Source organism: Lithobates pipiens, unplaced genomic scaffold, assembly GCF_037356315.1.
Source record: "Lithobates pipiens isolate NorthernLeopardFrog02 unplaced genomic scaffold, aLitPip1_a1.2 Scaffold_13, whole genome shotgun sequence".
Lineage (NCBI taxonomy): Eukaryota > Metazoa > Chordata > Amphibia > Anura > Ranidae > Lithobates > Lithobates pipiens.
Genome location: NW_027507718.1, coordinates 545,150,376 through 545,168,761, shown reverse-complemented (window position 1 = coordinate 545,168,761; position 18,386 = coordinate 545,150,376). Strand labels below are relative to the sequence as shown.

Genomic DNA, 18,386 nt, shown 5'->3' with positions numbered 1-18,386 from the left:
TGTATAGATGGGCTCCTGCCCTAATGTGCCAGTGTATAAGTGGGCTGCTGCCCTAACGTGCCAGTGTATAGGTGGGCTGCTGCCCTAATGTGCCAGTGTATAGGTGGGCTGCTGCCCTAATGTGCCAGTGTATAGGTGGGCTGCTGCCCTAATGTGCCAGTGTATAGGTGGGCTCCTTCCCTAATGTGCCAGTGTATAGGTGGGCTCCTGCCCTAATGTGCCAGTGTATAGGTGGGCTCCTGCCCTAATGTGCCAGTGTATAGGTGGGCTCCTGCCCTAATGTGCCAGTGTATAGGTGGGCTGCTGCCCTAATGTGCCAGTGTATAGGTGGGCTCATGCCCTAATGTGCCAGTGTATAGGTGGACTCCTGCCCTAATGTGCCAGTGTATAGGTGGGCTCCTTCCCTAATGTGCCAGTGTATAGGTGGGCTCATGCCCTAATGTGCCAGTGTATAGGTGGACTCCTGCCCTAATGTGCCAGTGTATAGGTGGACTCCTGCCCTAATGTGCCAGTGTATAGGTGGGCTCCTTCCCTAATGTGCCAGTGTATAGGTGGGCTCATGCCCTAATGTGCCAGTGTATAGGTGGACTCCTGCCCTAATGTGCTAGTGTATAGGTGGACTCCTTCCCTAATGTGCCAGTGTATAGGTGGACTCCTTCCCTAATGTGCCAGTGTATAGGTGGGCTCATGCCCTAATGTGCCAGTGTATAGGTGGGCTCCTTCCCTAATGTGCCAGTGTATAGGTGGGCTCATGCCCTAATGTGCCAGTGTATAGGTGGGCTCATGCCCTAATGTGCCAGTGTATAGGTGGGCTCCTTCCCTAATGTGCCAGTGTATAGGTGGGCTCCTGCCCTAATGTGCCAGTGTATAGGTGGGCTCATGCCCTAATGTGCCAGTGTATAGGTGGGCTCCTTCCCTAATGTGCCAGTGTATAGGTGGACTCCTTCCCTAATGTGCCAGTGTATAGGTGGACTCCTTCCCTAATGTGCCAGTGTATAGGTGGGCTCCTGCCCTAATGTGCCAGTGTATAGGTGGGCTCATGCCCTAATGTGCCAGTGTATAGGTGGGCTCCTGCCCTAATGTGCCAGTGTATAGGTGGGCTGCTGCCCTAATGTGCCAGTGTATAGGTGGGCTCATGCCCTAATGTGCCAGTGTATAGGTGGACTCCTGCCCTAATGTGCCAGTGTATAGGTGGGCTCCTTCCCTAATGTGCCAGTGTATAGGTGGGCTCATGCCCTAATGTGCCAGTGTATAGGTGGACTCCTGCCCTAATGTGCCAGTGTATAGGTGGGCTCATGCCCTAATGTGCCAGTGTATAGGTGGGCTCATGCCCTAATGTGCCAGTGTATAGGTGGGCTCCTTCCCTAATGTGCCAGTGTATAGGTGGACTCCTTCCCTAATGTGCCAGTGTATAGGTGGACTCCTGCCCTAATGTGCCAGTGTATAGGTGGGCTCCTTCCCTAATGTGCCAGTGTATAGGTGGGCTCCTGCCCTAATGTGCCAGTGTATAGGTGGGCTCATGCCCTAATGTGCCAGTGTATAGGTGGGCTCATGCCCTAATGTGCCAGTGTATAGGTGGGCTCCTTCCCTAATGTGCCAGTGTATAGGTGGGCTCATGCCCTAATGTGCCAGTGTATAGGTGGGCTCCTTCCCTAATGTGCCAGTGTATAGGTGGACTCCTTCCCTAATGTGAAAGTGTATAGGTGGGCTCCTGCCCTAATGTGCCAGTGTATAGGTGGGCTCCTTCCCTAATGTGCCAGTGTATAGGTGGACTCCTTCCCTAATGTGAAAGTGTATAGGTGGGCTCCTGCCCTAATGTGCCAGTGTATAGGTGGGCTCCTTCCCTAATGTGCCAGTGTATAGGTGGGCTCCTTCCCTAATGTGCCAGTGTATAGGTGGGCTCATGCCCTAATGTGCCAGTGTATAGGTGGGCTCCTTCCCTAATGTGCCAGTGTATAGGTGGGCTCCTTCCCTAATGTGCCAGTGTATAGGTGGGCTCCTTCCCTAATGTGCCAGTGTATAGGTGGGCTCATGCCCTAATGTGCCAGTGTATAGGTGGACTCCTTCCCTAATGTGAAAGTGTATAGGTGGACTCCTGCCCTAATGTGCCAGTGTATAGGTGGGCTCCTGCCCTAATGTGCCAGTGTATAGGTGGGCTCCTTCCCTAATGTGAAAGTGTATAGGTGGGCTCATGCCCTAATGTGCCAGTGTATAGGTGGACTCCTTCCCTAATGTGAAAGTGTATAGGTGGGCTCATGCCCTAATGTGCCAGTGTATAGGTGGGCTCCTGCCCTAATGTGCCAGTGTATAGGTGGGCTCATGCCCTAATGTGCCAGTGTATAGGTGGGCTCATGCCCTAATGTGCCAGTGTATAGTTGGGCTCCTTCCCTAATGTGCCAGTGTATAGGTGGGCTCAGGCCCTAATGTGCCAGTGTATAGGTGGGCTGCTGCCCTAATGTGCCAGTGTATAGGTGGGCTCCTGCCCTAATGTGCCAGTGTATAGGTGGGCTGCTGCCATTGGTCCCATACGGCCCCTGTACACCTGGATAGGAGGCACATCGGGGGGTAACATATAGAAGAACTCATCCTCTCTAGACATGTGCGGTTCGTTTCGTTACGATTTAAAATTCGGACAAATTTTTAGTTATTCGGAAATTCGGATGTATCCGAATTTCCAAGGTACAATAGTAAAGTAACGAATTTAAACAAATCCAAAATAGCGAAACTAAATTTCAGACGAAATTCAAACAGTTTTTTTAATCTAATGCGAATAGTTTTCGAAACTCAAATTGTTTTTGAATTGAAAATAGAATAGAAAATAAAAGAATAAAATAGAAAAGAAAATAATAGAATAGAAAATAAAGGGATTGAATAGAAAATAAAAGAATAGAAAAGAATAGAGTAAAACAGAACAAAATAGATTAGAAAATAAAAGAACAGAATAAAATAGAATAGAAAATAAAGGAATAAAATAAAAAAAAGAATAGAATAAAATTCTAATTCTAATTTCAGAAGATGGTTGTATTCTTTCTATTCTATTTTTTTTTTTTCAAGTCTATTAAAATTTTGAGAACTGGTTATATTCTTTCTATTCTATTCTATTGTTTTTTAATTCTATTCTTTTCTATTCTATTTGAATTTATTCTATTCGAATTTCAGGAGAAGGTTATATTCTATTGTATTCGATTCTTTTTTTTTCTATTCTATTGTATTCTTTTCTATTCTATTTTTTTCTATTCCATTATTTTCTATTGTATTCTTATCTGTTCTATTTAAATTCAAATGTATTCTATTTGAAATTCGAATTTCAGAAGATGGTTATATTCTTTCTATTCTATTGTGGTTTTTTTTTTTTTTTATTCTATTCTTTTCTATTTTATTTGAATTTATTCTATTCGAAATTTGAATTTCGGAAGAAGCTTATATTCTATTGTATTCTAGTCTTTTTTTTCTATTCTTTTCTATTCTATTTTTTTCTATTCTGTTATTTTCTATTCTATTCTTATCTATTCTATTTAAATTCAAATTTATTCTATTTGAAATTCGAGTTTCAGAAGATGATTTTATTCCTTAATAGAATAAATTTGATTTAAATAGGATAGATAAGAATAGAATAGAAAATAATAAATTATAAAAAAAAAAATTGAAAAGAATAGAAAAAAATGTATTGTATTACATAGTTAGTAAGGTTGAATAAAGACACCAGTCCATCCTGAGTGAGTGTCTACAATTGTCCCTATCCCTGTACATTGCACACTTACATTGGTCCCTACCCTCAAGGAGCCCACAATCCAAGGTTCCCATTCATATACTAGGGGCCAATTTTGGACAGAAGACAATTAACCTCCCTGCATGTCTTTGGAGTGTGGGAGGAAACCGGAGAACCCGGAGGAAACCCACGCAGGCACAGGGAGAACATGCAAACTCCAGGCAGGTAGTGTGGTGGTTGGGATTCGAACCAGCGACCCTTCTTACTGCTTGGTGAGAGTGCTACACCCACTACACCACTGTGCCGCCCACATTGATGTCCTTATATGTAAAACTGCTTAACTATCTTTTTTATAAATTCTTTATTTTTTCACCAAAAATTTAAAAAAATAATAGAATATGATAGAATATAACCGTCTTCCGAAATTCGAATTTCAAATATAGTAAATTCAAATAGAATTGAAAAGAATAGAATTTAAAAAAAAACAATAGAATAGAAATAACCATTTCTCAAAATTTGAATAGAACAGAAAAAAAACAAAACAATAGAATAGAAAGAATATAACCATCTTCCAAAATTCATATTTCAAATAGAATGAATTAGAATAGAATAGGATAGGAAAGGAAAGAATAGAACAGAAAATACAAGAATAGAAATAACCATTTCTAAAAATTCGAATAGAACAGAGAAAAAAAAGAATAGAATAGAAAGAATATAACCATCTTCCATATTTCAAATAGAATAAATTAGAATAGGATAGGAAAGAAAAGAATAGAACAGAAAATACAAGAATAGAAATAACCATTTCTCAAAATTCGAATAGAACAGAAAAAAAAAAAAGAATAGAATAGAAAGAATATAACCATCTTCCGAAATTCATATTTCAAATAGAATAAATTAGAATAGAATAGGGTAGGAAAGAAAAGAATAGAACAGAAAATACAAGAATATAAAAAACAATAGAATAGAATGGATTTGAATGGAAGAGAAAGTATATAACCATCTTCCAAATTTTGAATTTCGAATAGAATTTGATTCTAATGGAATTCAAATGAGAATAATCGAAACGAATTATAAAACAGAATTATAAAAATATAACTAAACAAATTTTTGTAAATAAGGAATCGAAACTAAACAAAATTATTATTAATATTTTTTTTGTTCTGCTCATGCCTAATCCTCTCCATTTTCCTCCTGCAGCTGCTGAAATCCTCCTTCTCCTCCTCTCCCTCAGGCAGCCATTCAGTCGGCTGCAGGAGGAAAATGGAGGTGATCAGTTCTTCTTCTATAAGCCACCCCACCCCTCCTATCCAGCTTCCTCGTCTTTCTTCTGCCCCCCCCCCCCCCCGTCAGGGCCCCTGTATCCTCTCCTTTACCCCCTCCCCCCCCCAGTCATCCCCTCACTACTGTGCTGGCCAGCTGCTGTGGGGGGATTTGTCAGGATGGTGAGCAGGGAAGAGGTCGGTAAAGATGTAATTTACTGGTCCCTTCCTTTTCTCAGCGATCTGTACCATTCACTGACTCTGTATATTCATAACAGTTTGTGAATGAAGGGGAAGCTTATGTACAGAGCTATTCCTTTCCATTCATTCTGTGCTGCTGAGGCTGTCTCAAAAATGAAACATCAGAGGTCTGTTTAGACCCCTGATATTTCACCAAAGCCCCCCAACGGGCCTCCTAAAAAAAAAACATTGTAAAAAAAAAAAAAATAACGAAATAAAATAACAAATATTAAAAAAAAAAAATAATAATAATAATAATTACTGACCCCAGTGGTGGGCCTACCAGTGTTGAAAAGGTTGCACTTGTGACCAGGCCACCACTGGGCTCGAAGGGAAGGGCCCCCGGTTGGGAGTCCTGAAGGTTCTAGTTGCCCCTTTGGCTCTTGCCCTAATGTGCAACTGTGCAGTGGACTCCTGCTATAATGTTCAAGTGTATAGGTGGGCTCCTGTCCATAGTGTTGCACCTGCCATAGTGGGCTTCTGGCATAATGTGTGTAGGTGGCCATGATGCCCATGATCGCTCTCGTCTGTTGAGATCTTCTCCCTGGTTTGGTGTCTTCAAGCACCTTGGTTGGCTGGTCTCAGACAACCTTCACACGGGGAGTTACTTTGTCCCCGCGCCCAAAGGGGGGGGGGGGCTGAGATTGCCCACTGAGCTCAACTTCACAGCTTGGTCTTCAAACTAAAGCAAATCACTAGCAGGCAAGGCAGAAGGGTGTTTTTTTTTTATTTATTTTTTTTTTAATCGGGGTTGGTAGGGTGAAATGTACAGTGGTGTGAAAAAGTGTTTGCCCCCTTCCTCATTTCCTGTTCCTTTGTATGTTTGTCACACTTAAGTGTTTCGGAACATCAAACCAATTTAAACAATAGTCAAGGACAACACAAGTAAACACAAAATGCAATTTGAAAATGAAGGTGTTTATTATTAAAGGTGAAAAAAAATCCAAACCATCATGGCCCTGTGTGAAAAAGTGATTGCCCCCCTTGTTAAAACATACTATAACTGTGGTTGTCCACACCTGAGTTCAATTTCTCTAGCCACACCCAGGCCTGATTATTGCCACACCTGTTCACAATCAAGGCATCACTTAAATAGGAGCTGCTTGACACAGTAAGGTCCACCAGAAGATCCTTAAAAGCTACACATCATGCCGAGACCCAAAGAAATTCAGGAACAATTGAGAAAGAAAGTAATTGAGATCTATCAGTCTGGAAAGGGTTATAAAGCCATTTCCAAAGCTTTGGGAATCCAGCGAACCACAGTGAGAGCCATTATCCACAAATGGCGAAGACATGGAACAGTGGTGAACCTTCCCAGGATTGGCCGGCCGCCCAAAATTACCCCAAGAGCGCAGCGACGACTCATCCAAGAGGTCACAAAAGACCCCACAACAACGTCCAAGGAACTGCAGGCCTCACTAGCTGCTTGACACAGTAAGGTCCACCAGAAGATCCTTAAAAGCTACACATCATGCCGAGACCCAAAGAAATTCAGGAACAATTGTGGGCCTCATCGGACTTTTTTTTTTTTTCGAAAATTCTGACGGACCTAGAAATAGAACGTTTGAAATATTTCCGACGGAAACCAATTCCTATCGGGAAAAGCGCTCGTCTGCACGCTGTTTTCCAACGGACCAAAAATGGCGCATGTTCTGAAGCAAGTACGAGACGGCAGCTATTGGCTACTGGCTATTGAACTTCCTCTTTCTAGTCCCCGTCGTACGTGTGTTGTACGTCACCGCGTTCTAGACCGTCGGACTTTGGTGTGATCGTGTGTAGGCAGAAGACAGTTTCGGCTGAACTCCGTCGGAAAAAAAAAAAAAAAAACCTTCGGAGTTTATTCGGACGGGAAAACCCGGTCGTGTGTACGCGGCATAACAATTGCATCTACGCCTTTCTCTAGGTAGGACACCAGCCACAAATGATGATGTCTACACTACAGTTGCCCATACTAAAAGGTGGATTGATTTGCGCATCTGGGCTTTCAATTTTACTACCAGGCCTCGGACCTTGTCGGAGACAAGGAGACCACCTCAGAGAGATGGTGGCTTGTGCAACCTGGAAACAGATCGAAAGCAACTATTCTGGGCTCCATGTCAGGATTTGGCAATCTAGATATCACATGCCCAAACGTACAGTGGTGTGAAAAAGTGTTTGCCCCCTTCCTCATTTCCTGTTCCTTTGCATGTTTGTCACACTTAAGTGTTTCGGAACATCAAACTAATTTAAACAATAGTCAAGGACAACACAAGTAAACACAAAATGCAATTTGTAAATGAAGGTGTTTATTATTAAAGGTGAAAAAAAATCCAAACCATCATGGCCCTGTGTGAAAAAGTGATTGCCCCCTGAACCTAATAACTGGTTGGGCCACCCTTAGCAGCAACAACTGCAACCAAGCGTTTGCGATAACGTGCAATGAGGCTTTTACAGCGTCCTGGAGGAATTTTGGCCCACTCATCTTTGCAGAATTGTCCTAATTCAGTTACATTAGAGGGTTTTCGAGCATGAACGGCCTTTTTGAAGGTCATACCACAACATCTCAATAGGATTCAGGTCAGGACTTTGGCTAGGCCACTCCAAAGTCTTCATTTTGTTTTTCTTCAGCCATTCGGTGGTGGACTTGCTGGTGTGTTTAGGATCATTGTCCTGCTGCAGAACCCAAGTTCGTTTCAGCTTGAGTACACGAACAGATGGTCGGACATTCTCCTTCAGGATCTCTTGGTAGACAGCAGAATTCATAGTTCCTTTTATCACGGCAAGTCTTCCAGGTCCTGAAGCAGCAAAACAGCCCCAGACCATCACACTACCACCACCATATTTTACTGTTGGTATAATGTTCTTTTTATGAAATGCAGTGTTCCTTCTACGCCAGATATACTTGGACACACACCTTCCAAAGAGTTCCACTTTTGTCTCATCGGTCCACAGAATGTTGTCCCAAAAGTCTTGGGGATCATCAAGATGTGTTGTAGAGAAATTGAGACGAGCTTTGATGTTCTTTTTGCTCAGCAGTGGTTTTCTCCTTGGAACTCTGCCATGCAGGCCATTTTTGCCCAGTCTTTTCCTGATGGTGGAGGCATGAACGCTGACCTTAACTGAGGCAAGTGAGGCCTGCAGTTCCTTGGACGTTGTTGTGGGGTCTTTTGTGACCTCTTGGATGAGTCGTCGCTGCGCTCTTGGGGTAATTTTGGGCGGCCGGCCACTCCTGGGAAGGTTCACCACTGTTCCATGTCTTCGCCATTTGTGGATAATGGCTCTCACTGTGGTTCGCTGGATTCCCAAAGCTTTGGAAATGGCTTTATAACCCTTTCCAGACTGATAGATCTCAATTACTTTCTTTCTCAATTGTTCCTGAATTTCTTTGGGTCTCGGCATGATGTGTAGCTTTTAAGGATCTTCTGGTGGACCTTACTGTGTCAAGCAGCTCCTATTTAAGTGATGCCTTGATTGTGAACAGGTGTGGCAATAATCAGGCCTGGGTGTGGCTAGAGAAATTGAACTCAGGTGTGGACAACCACAGTTATAGTATGTTTTAACAAGGGGGGCAATCACTTTTTCACACAGGGCCATGATGGTTTGGATTTTTTTTCACCTTTAATAATAAACACCTTCATTTACAAATTGCATTTTGTGTTTACTTGTGTTGTCCTTGACTATTGTTTAAATTGGTTTGATGTTCCGAAACACTTAAGTGTGACAAACATGCAAAGGAACAGGAAATGAGGAAGGGGGCAAACACTTTTTCACACTACTGTACGTTTGGGCATGTGATATCTAGATTGCCAAATCCTGACATGGAGCCCAGAATAGTTGCTTTCGATCTGTTTCCAGGTTGCACAAGCCACCATCTCTCTGAGGTGGTCTCCTTGTTCTCCGACAAAGGTCCGAGGCCTGGTAGTAAAATTGAAAGCCCAGATGCGCAAATCAATCCACCTTTTAGTATGGGCAACTGTAGTGTAGACATCATCATTTGTGGCTGGTGTCCTACCTAGAGAAAGGCGTAGATGCAATTGTTTTCGCCGCGTACACACGACCGGGTTTTCCCGTCCGAATAAACTCCGAAGGTTCTTTTTTTTTTTTCCGACGGAGTTCAGCCGAAACTGTCTTCTGCCTACACACGATCACACCAAAGTCCGACGGTCTAGAACGCGGTGACGTACAACACACGTACGACGGGACTAGAAAGAGGAAGTTCAATAGCCAATAGCCAATAGCTGCCGTCTCGTACTTGCTTCAGAGCATGCGCCATTTTTGGTCCATCGGAAAACAGCGTGCAGACGAGCGGTTTTCCCGATAGGAATTGGTTCAGTCGGAAATATTTCAAAACGTTCTATTTCTAGGTCCGTCAGAATTTTCGAAAAAAAAAAAAAAAAAAAAGTCCGATGAGGCCCACACACGATCAGAATATCCGATGAAAAGATTACGTCTGACTTTTTCTGCCAGAAAGTCCGACCGCGTGTAAGCGGCATTAGACTCCAAAGTGCCTTTTTGGGGATCAAAATAGTGCCATTGTCTGAAGAAATATGTAGGCAGAAGATTTCATAAAATTTTATGGAGTTGGTCACTGCAATGGGGGTCTTGTAGATCTCCTGGTCTAGGTCCAAGTAGATTGATAATGATTCTGCAATGGGGGGACTCATAAATCTCCTCTACTGGGACGAGGTAGACTGATAGTGATCCTGCAGTGGGGGTTCATAGGTCCCCTGTACTAGGTCTAGGTAGGCTTAAAGTAATTCTGTAATGAGGGCCCCAAAGATCTGTACTGGGTCCCAGTAGACAGATAGTGATTCTGCAATGGGGTCTCATAGGTCTCCTGTACTGGGTCCAGGTGGACAGATAGTAACTCTGTACTGGGTTCCTCCTAGATCTTCTGTACCAGTTCCAGTTAGACTGACAGTGTATTTGCAACGGGGGCCTCATAGATCTCATGTACAGGACCCAAGTAGACTGATAGTGATGCAGCAATGGGTTCTTCAACGATCCCCTGTACTGGGTTCAAGTAGTTCAAGTAGACTGATAGTGATTCTGTAATGGGGGCCTCATTGATCTCCTGTGCCAGGTACAGGTAGCCTGATAGTGATTCTGCCATGGGTACCTCATAGATCTTCTGTATTGGATCCAGGTAGACTGATTCTTCAGTGAGAGCCTTGTAGATCTCCTGTTCTGGGTCCAAGTAGACTTCTAGTGATTCAGCAATGGGGGTCCTCATGTACTGGGAACAAGGAGACTAATAGTAATTCTGCAATGGGGACTCATAGACCTCCTGTACTGGGTCCTGGTAGACTGATAGTAATTCTGCAATGGGGTCTCATAGACCTCCTGTACTGGGTCCTAGTAGACTGATAGTAATTCTGCAATGGGGACTCATAGACCTCCTGTACTGGGTCCTGGTAGACTGATAGTAATTCTGCAATGGGGACTCATAGACCTCCTGTACTGGGTCCTGGTAGACTGATAGTAATTCTGCAATGGGGTCTCATAGACCTCCTGTACTGGGTCCTAGTAGACTGATAGTAATTCTGCAATGGGGTCTCATATATCTCCTGTACTGGATCCAGATAGACATATAGCTAATCTGCAGTGGGGATCTCATAGACCTCCTGTACCAGGTCCAGGTAGACTGATTGTGATTTTGCATTGGGGACCTCATAGATCTCTTGTACTTGGTCTAGGTAGACTGATAAGGATTCTGCAATGGGGACCTCATAGATCTCCTGTACTGGATCCAGATAGACATATAGAAAATCTGCAGTGGGGATCCCATAGACCTCCTGTACCAGGTCCAGGTAGACTGACGGTGATTTTGCATTGGGGACCTCATAGATCTCTTGTACTTGGTCTAGGTAGACTGATAATGATTCTGCAATGGGGACCTCATAGATCTCCTGTACTGGATCCAGATAGACATATAGAAAATCTGCAGTGGGGATCCCATAGACCTCCTGTACCAGGTCCAGGTAGACTGACAGTGATTTTGCATTGGGGACCTCATAGATCTCTTGTACTTGGTCTAGGTAGACTGATAATGATTCTGCAATGGGGACCTCATAGATCTTCTGCACCTCGGTAGACTGAAAGTGATTTTGATTCTGCCATGGGTACCTCATAGATCTTCTTTACTGGATCCAGGTAGACTGATTCTTCAGTGAGAGCCTTGTAAATCTCCTGTTCTGGGTCCAAGTAGACAGGCAGAATTAGGCAGAATTACTATCAGTCTACTAGGACCCAGTACAGAAGGTCTATGAGACCCCATTGCAGGATTACTATCAGTCTACCAGGACACAGTACAGGGGATCTAGGAGTCCCCATTACAGAATTACTATCAGTCTCCTTGTTCCCAGTGCATGAGGACCCCCATTGCTGAATCACTAGAAGTCTACTTGGACCCAGAACAGGAGATCTACAAGGCTCTCACTGAAGAATCAGTCTACCTGGATCCAGTACAGAAGATCTATGAGGTACCCATGGCAGAATCACTATCAGTCTACCTCTACCTGGCACAGGAGATCAATGAGGCCCCCATTACAGAATCACTATCAGTCTACTTGAACCCAGTACAGGGGATCATTGAAGAACCCATTGCTGCATCACTATCAGTCTACTTGGGACCTCATAGACCTCCTGTACCAGGTCCAGGTAGACTGACAGTGATTCTGCAATGGGGACCTCATAGATCTTCTGCACGTCGGTAGACTAAAAGTGATTTTGCAAAGGGGACCTCATAGATCTCTTGTACTGGGTCCAGGTAAGGAAACTTGAAAAAGGCAGCCGCACACTGCAACGGGATACCAATAAAACTTCTTCAGTATAGTGTAGACATATGCAGTCACAGGAATGAATGGACGGTTAACACATTTTACACATCTTGTGCTTAGTCATAACTAACTGGGTCCAGGTAGACTGATAGTGATTCTGGAATGGGAACCTTGTAGATCTCCTGTACTAGGTCCAGGTAGACTGATAGTGATTCTGGCATGGGGACCTCGTAGATCTCCTGTACTGGGTCCAGGTAGACTGATAGTGATTCTGGAATGGGATCCTCGTAGATCTCCTGTACTGGGTCCAGGTAGACTGATAGTGATTCTGGAATGGGAACCTCGTAGATCTCCTGTACTGGGTCCAGGTAGACTGATAGTGATTCTGGAATGGGAACCTCGTAGATCTCCTGTACTGGGTCCAGGTAGACTGATAGTGATTCTGGAATGAGAACCTCGTAGATCTCCTGTACTGGGTCCAGGTAGACTGATAGTGATTCTGGAATGAGAACCTCGTAGATCTCCTGTACTGGGTCCAGGTAGACTGATAGTGATTCTGGAATGGGAACCTCGTAGATCTACTCTACTGGGTCCAGGTAGACTGATAGTGATTCTGGAATGGGAACCTCGTAGATCTACTCTACTGGGTCCAGGTAGACTGATAGTGATTCTGGAATGGGATCCTCGTAGATCTCCTGTACTGGGTCCAGGTAGACTGATAGTGATTCTGGAATGGGATCTTCGTAGATCTCCTGTACTGGGTCCAGGTAGACTGATAGTGATTCTGGAATGGGGACCTCATAGATCTCCTGTACTGGGTCCAGGTAGACTGATAGTGATTCTGGAATGGGGACCTCATAGATCTCCTGTACTGGGTCCAGGTAGACTGATAGTGATTCTGGAATGAGGACCTCGTAGATCTCCTGTACTGGGTCCAGGTAGACTGATAGTGATTCTGGAATGAGGACCTCGTAGATCTCCTGTACTGGGTCCAGGTAGACTGATAGTGATTCTGGAATGAGAACCTCGTAGATCTCCTGTACTGGGTCCAGGTAGACTGATAGTGATTCTGGAATGGGGACCTCGTAGATCTCCTGTACTGGGTCCAGGTAGACTGATAGTGATTCTGGAATGGGAACCTCGTAGATCTACTCTACTGGGTCCAGGTAGACTGATAGTGATTCTGGAATGGGAACCTCGTAGATCTACTCTACTGGGTCCAGGTAGACTGATAGTGATTCTGGAATGGGATCCTCGTAGATCTCCTGTACTGGGTCCAGGTAGACTGATAGTGATTCTGGAATGGGATCTTCGTAGATCTCCTGTACTGGGTCCAGGTAGACTGATAGTGATTCTGGAATGAGGACCTCATAGATCTCCTGTACTGTGTCCAGGTAGACTGATAGTGATTCTGGAATGGGAACCTTGTAGATCTCCTGTACTGGGTCCAGGTAGACTGATAGTGATTCTGGAATGGGAACCTCGTAGATCTCCTGTACTGGGTCCAGGTAGACTGATAGTGCTTCTTTGTGTTCTTTTCTCAGGAATCAGGACGGAACAGGATATTTATGTGCGGCTTATCGACTCCATGTCCAAACAGGTGGGTCCTCCTATCCAGAGTTCAGTCTAATAAATACAGTCAGTTTTGCCTCTAACTTATTGACCGCTGTCTTGGTTTTTTCAGGCCATCATCTATGAAGGTCAGGACAAGAACCCAGAGATGTGTCGAGTCCTTCTCACTCACGAGATTATGTGCAGGTGAGACAGAGGATTCATTCCCTTCAGGGTCGTTGTATATTTGTCAGCCTTAACTTGTTGCTGCTTATCTGTAGGTGTCCTGTAGGGTAGCGGTTCTCGACCCGATCCTCAAGTACCCTCAACAAGCCATGTTTTGGGGATTTCTCTTAGATAAAATAGCTGTCCAAAATGCCAAGCCATTGATTCTGGTTTAAAGCACCTGTGCAAGATAAAGGAAAACCTGCAAACATGGCCTGTTGTGGGTACTTGGAGACAGGGTTGAGAACCACTGCTGTAGGGTAAGTTCAGCTCCAGCTTCGTGATGAAAATTTCCATCCCAGATCTGTGTTAAAGCCAAACTCTGATAGGTGCAAATCAATCTAGCTCTGTAATCAATGTTGTATCAATAAAGAGGTGTTAGGGTTTAGGGTTAGGGTAGGGGTTAGGGTTTAGGGTTAGGGGGGTAAGGTTAGAGTTAAGGTTAGGGGGTTTAAAAGTCAAATACTGTAGCTGCTGACTTTTAATATCAGGACACTTACCTGCCCTGGGCTTCCACGATGTCGGCACCCCAGCCGACTTTTGGATAAGCTGTCGGGTGCTGCCGCCAGAATTCCCATTAAGGGAAACCGGTAGTGGAGCCTTTCGGGTTCACAGCCGGTTCCCTACTGCGAGTGCGCGAATCGCACTGCTCTTTCTCATTGGCCCGGTGGGGGAAGGAGGAGGGGGGCCAAACTTCCGAGGGACGATGCCACAGTGTCCTCGTAGGGGGAAGTGGGGACCTGTCAAAAACAGGTACCCGTTCCCCCCTCAACCCCTGAAAGGTGCTAAATGTGGCACCCGGGGGGGGGGGGGGGCATTTAAGCGTAAGTTCCACTTTTGAGTAGAACTCCACTTTAAATTTACTGTTTAACATGAAAGCAGTGTAAATATCTGAATGCGACCCGGTATCAGTCTCTTGCAGTCTATGTACAGCAGGGCCGGAGTGTTCAATGAGCCACTCCCAAGTTAGATCGTTTAGCTCTGTCGGAAAGCTATTTGTATTACTACCAGACAGGCTTTCAAAACCCTACTTTGTGCAAGCCACTGTTTCCAATTTTCATGTAATGTATTGGTAATGTCTAAGAATATAAGCAGTTTGGCCTTACAATACATATTAGGCTGTATCTATAAACCTGCAGGTCTACATGCTCAGTTGATCGAGAAGCATGATGTCATGTTTAGCATGGCCTCCAAAAAAGGAGGACTAAACCTCTTCCATGTAAGTTTTGTAATCAGAGTGAGAGATCTTCAGTTTATAATAGATAATAGATGTGCTTTATACTAAAACAAAAACTAGAGAAGAAAGATTGCCCAGACCGGACTTTGTCACAGGTGACAGAAACAACAATTCCCATGAAAAGCATTACAATGAATTAATTCTGACTTTCTAAATAATCTTGGTAATAAAATTTCCTCTCGAAAAGTAGAAAAATAGACCAAGCAGGTTCACCGAGTCTGCCCTATATCTGTCTGAGTATGGTTATATGCTTGCCCAAAAGCATGTTTGACTTCACTTACTCACTATCTCTGCTGGAAATCTTTTCCAAGCTATTCCGACTACCCTTCCTGTAAAAAATGACTTTCTACAGTTAATTTTGAACTTTCCTCCGGCTAGTTTTAGGTCATGCACCCTCCTAAACCTTATTCACACCCTTAATGCGTTTAAACATTTCAGTCATGTCTCCCATGTCTCTTCTTGCCTCCAGACCAGTGGCGGCCCGTCCCATTAGGGGCACACGGGCGCTGCCCCTTCTATCATGTGTGGACCCATGGATTCCAATGTATTTTTTTTTTTTTTAAGCTCGTGATTAGAGCCAGAGGCTCTAATAGGCTTTGAAAAAGGGTGCGCGCTCGGGGGGAGCAGTGCACCCGATGCCCACCCAGTTGTGTGACAATAGCGAATTAATATTTGCTATTGTAACACTGAATCTCCTCCTGTTCAGTCGATTGGCCAGAAGGAGATCCAATCAGATTGGCCGCCAGGAGGAGGAGGAGGGAGGGGAACCAAGAATGCAGTCACCCGCAGCCTTGAGAGAAGCCACCCGGAGCGGGGTAGGTACGGGGCCTCGACTGCTGACTGACCGCTTGCGGAGGGTTGGGGGGGGGTGCTGCCCATGACCCCGACCGACTGACGGGAGAGTAAGGTGAGTCATCGTCCCCTTCCCCCTAAATAAAAAACACCAGCCGCCACTGCTCCAAACATATATGTATTAGGTTCCTGTACAGTATTAGGTTCCTGAAGTCTCTTCTGATATGTTTTATCCTTCGGACCTTTCACCATTTTTGGTGCCAGCATCTGGATGCATTTTATTGTCAGTACCATATTGTCCAACCCTCCTTTCTTCCATCCTCTTCCCTTTCCTTGTGCCCTTCATGAACCACTCGATGGATCACTTGGTCTTTTTCTGCCATCACTCTTCTATGTTTCTCCTCCTCCTCCTCTCCCTCTCCTTCCTTTTTTCGGTCCTACTTTGCTTACTTCCCTTCCTATCTTGTTCTTTCCCTTCTGCCTTTTTTCCTCCCATTTTCCTTTGCTTCCCCTTCCATGCTTCCTTCCTTCATCCCTTCCTTTACCTTCTTTCCTCAAGACTATGCATATTAAGTTCCTATGGTCTCTCCTGATTTGTTATCCCCAAGAACCCTTTACCATTTTTGTTATAAGTATCTGGAAGTAATTCCTCTCTTCTGCTTCCTTTCTCCTCCCTTCCTCTCTTCTGCTTCCTTTCTCCTCCCTTCCTCTCTTCTGCTTCCTTTCTCCTCCCTTCCTCCTTTTTTTCCCCTTGCTATTCCACCTTTGCTTCCTTTGCCCTTCATTTTCCTCTTCTGCCACCTCCACTTCCACCCCCTCCTGTTCCTCCCCTCCTGTACCTCTCCCCCCTCCTCTTCTCACTCCTCCTCCTCATTCTGATCCTCCTCCTTGTTCTCCTCTTCCTCTCTGTCATCTTCCTCCTTCTCACCTGCCTTTTCTTACTTTTTTCTTGTTCTTTCCGTTTCCACCTTTAATCTTCCTATGTTCCTTCCATTCCTCTTCCATCCTTCCTTTATCTCTTCCTTTCCTTTCTTCCCCTTCTCTCCTAAACACTGTAAATATAACGTTCCTGAAGTCTCTCCTGATATGTTTTGTTCCCCCAGACCTTTCGTCTTTTTTTTTTTTTGTTGCTGGTATCTGAAAGTATTTTGTCAGTACCATAGTTGGCCAGCCTTTTTTCCTTCTTTTTCCCTTCCTCACATTCTTCCTTTCCCCTTTCTTTACCTTTCCTTTTCTTCCTCCTCCTCTCCTGCCTTCTCTTCCTACTTTGCTTACTTCCCTTTCTTCCTACCTTGTTCTTTCCAATCCTTCCTACCTTGTTCTTTCCCGTCTGCGTTTTTACCTCCTTTGTTCCTTACCTTACATTTTTTATCATTCCTTCCTCTCTCTTTTCCCTATCTTCCTCATTTCCTTCCTCTCTCTTTTCCCTTCCTTCCTCCTTTTCTTCTCTTTCTTTCTTTCTTTCTTTCTTTCCTTCTCTTTCTTTCTTTCTTTCCTTCTCTCTCTTTCTTTCTTTCTTTCCTTCTTTTTCTTTCTTTCTTTCTTTCTTTCCTTCTCTTTCTTTCTCTTTCTTTCTTTTTCTTTCTTTCTTTCTTTTTCTTTCTTTCCTTTTCTTTCTTTCTTTTCTCTTTCTTTCTTTCTTTCTTTCCTTTTCTTTCTTTCTTTTCTCTTTCTTTCTTTCTTTCTTTCTTTCTTTCCTTCTCTTTCTTTCTTTCCTTCTCTCTCTTTCTTTCCTTCTCTTTCTTTCTTTCTTTCTTTCTTTCTTTCTTTTTCTCTTTCTTTCTTTCTTTCTTTCTTTCCTTCTCTTTCCTTCTCTTTCCTTCTCTTTCTTTCTTTCTTTCTTTCTTTCCTTCTCTCTCTCTCTCTTTCTTTCTTTCTTTCTTTCTTTCTTTTTTTCCTTTTCTTTCTTTCCTTTTCTTTCTTTCTTTCTTTTTCTTTCTTTCTTTCTTTCCTTCTCTTTCCTTCTCTTTCCCTTTCTTTCTTTCCTTCTCTTTCTTTCTTTCTTTCCTTCTCTTTCCTTCTCTCTTTCTTTCTTTCTTTCCTTCTCTTTCCTTCTCTTTCTTTCCTTCTCTTTCTTTCCTTCTCTTTCTTTCCATTTCTTTCTTTCTTTCTTTCTTTCTTTCTTTCTTTCTTTCTTTCTTTCTTTCTTTCTTTCTTTCTTCCCATCCTTTACTCCTTCCTTCTTTCCTCTCTTCCTCCTTCTCATTGGCTTGCCTTCCTCTCAGAATTGGTACTACTAATACACATTGTTTGTAGTTATGATGCTTCGATTCAAATATCTTGCTCTTGTATATCTGGCATGCTGAGTGTTTATAAGATTCATGTCTTCTGAGGTTTGTGGTCAGCTGTTGCGGCACTCCTTTTTGGACCTGGGTGGAGGTCCTGGATTTGTCAATACTGAACAATACATAAAGAATTTATGTAGAAGTCCAAAAATCTGGGGAAACACAAACTGGACATTGTTTTCTGTAAGAAAAACATACCCATGATGGGGTGGGAGGACGTCAGTTACTGATGATTCAGCATTGGTTTTGGAAAGTAAAAAAATATGAATTTGAAAACATTTTTAAGTGAGTTGTTTTTTTCCGGGTCTCTGGAAATATATGGTGTTG

At 43.7% G+C, this 18,386-nt stretch overlaps 1 protein-coding gene across 4 annotated transcripts in view; it reads left to right on the top strand.

Annotated features, from left to right (window-relative positions):
* The window catches only part of LOC143975801 (transcription factor COE3-like), a 261,364-nt gene that overhangs the window by 111,303 nt on the left and 131,675 nt on the right, over positions 1-18,386 (top strand). For all 4 annotated transcript variants that reach the window (XM_077478345.1, XM_077478343.1, XM_077478344.1 and 1 more), the window contains exons 4-5: positions 13,514-13,569; positions 13,654-13,727. In XM_077478345.1, the coding sequence (XP_077334471.1) occupies positions 13,514-13,569; positions 13,654-13,727 (130 nt within the window). The remainder of the gene's footprint in view (positions 1-13,513; positions 13,570-13,653; positions 13,728-18,386) is intronic.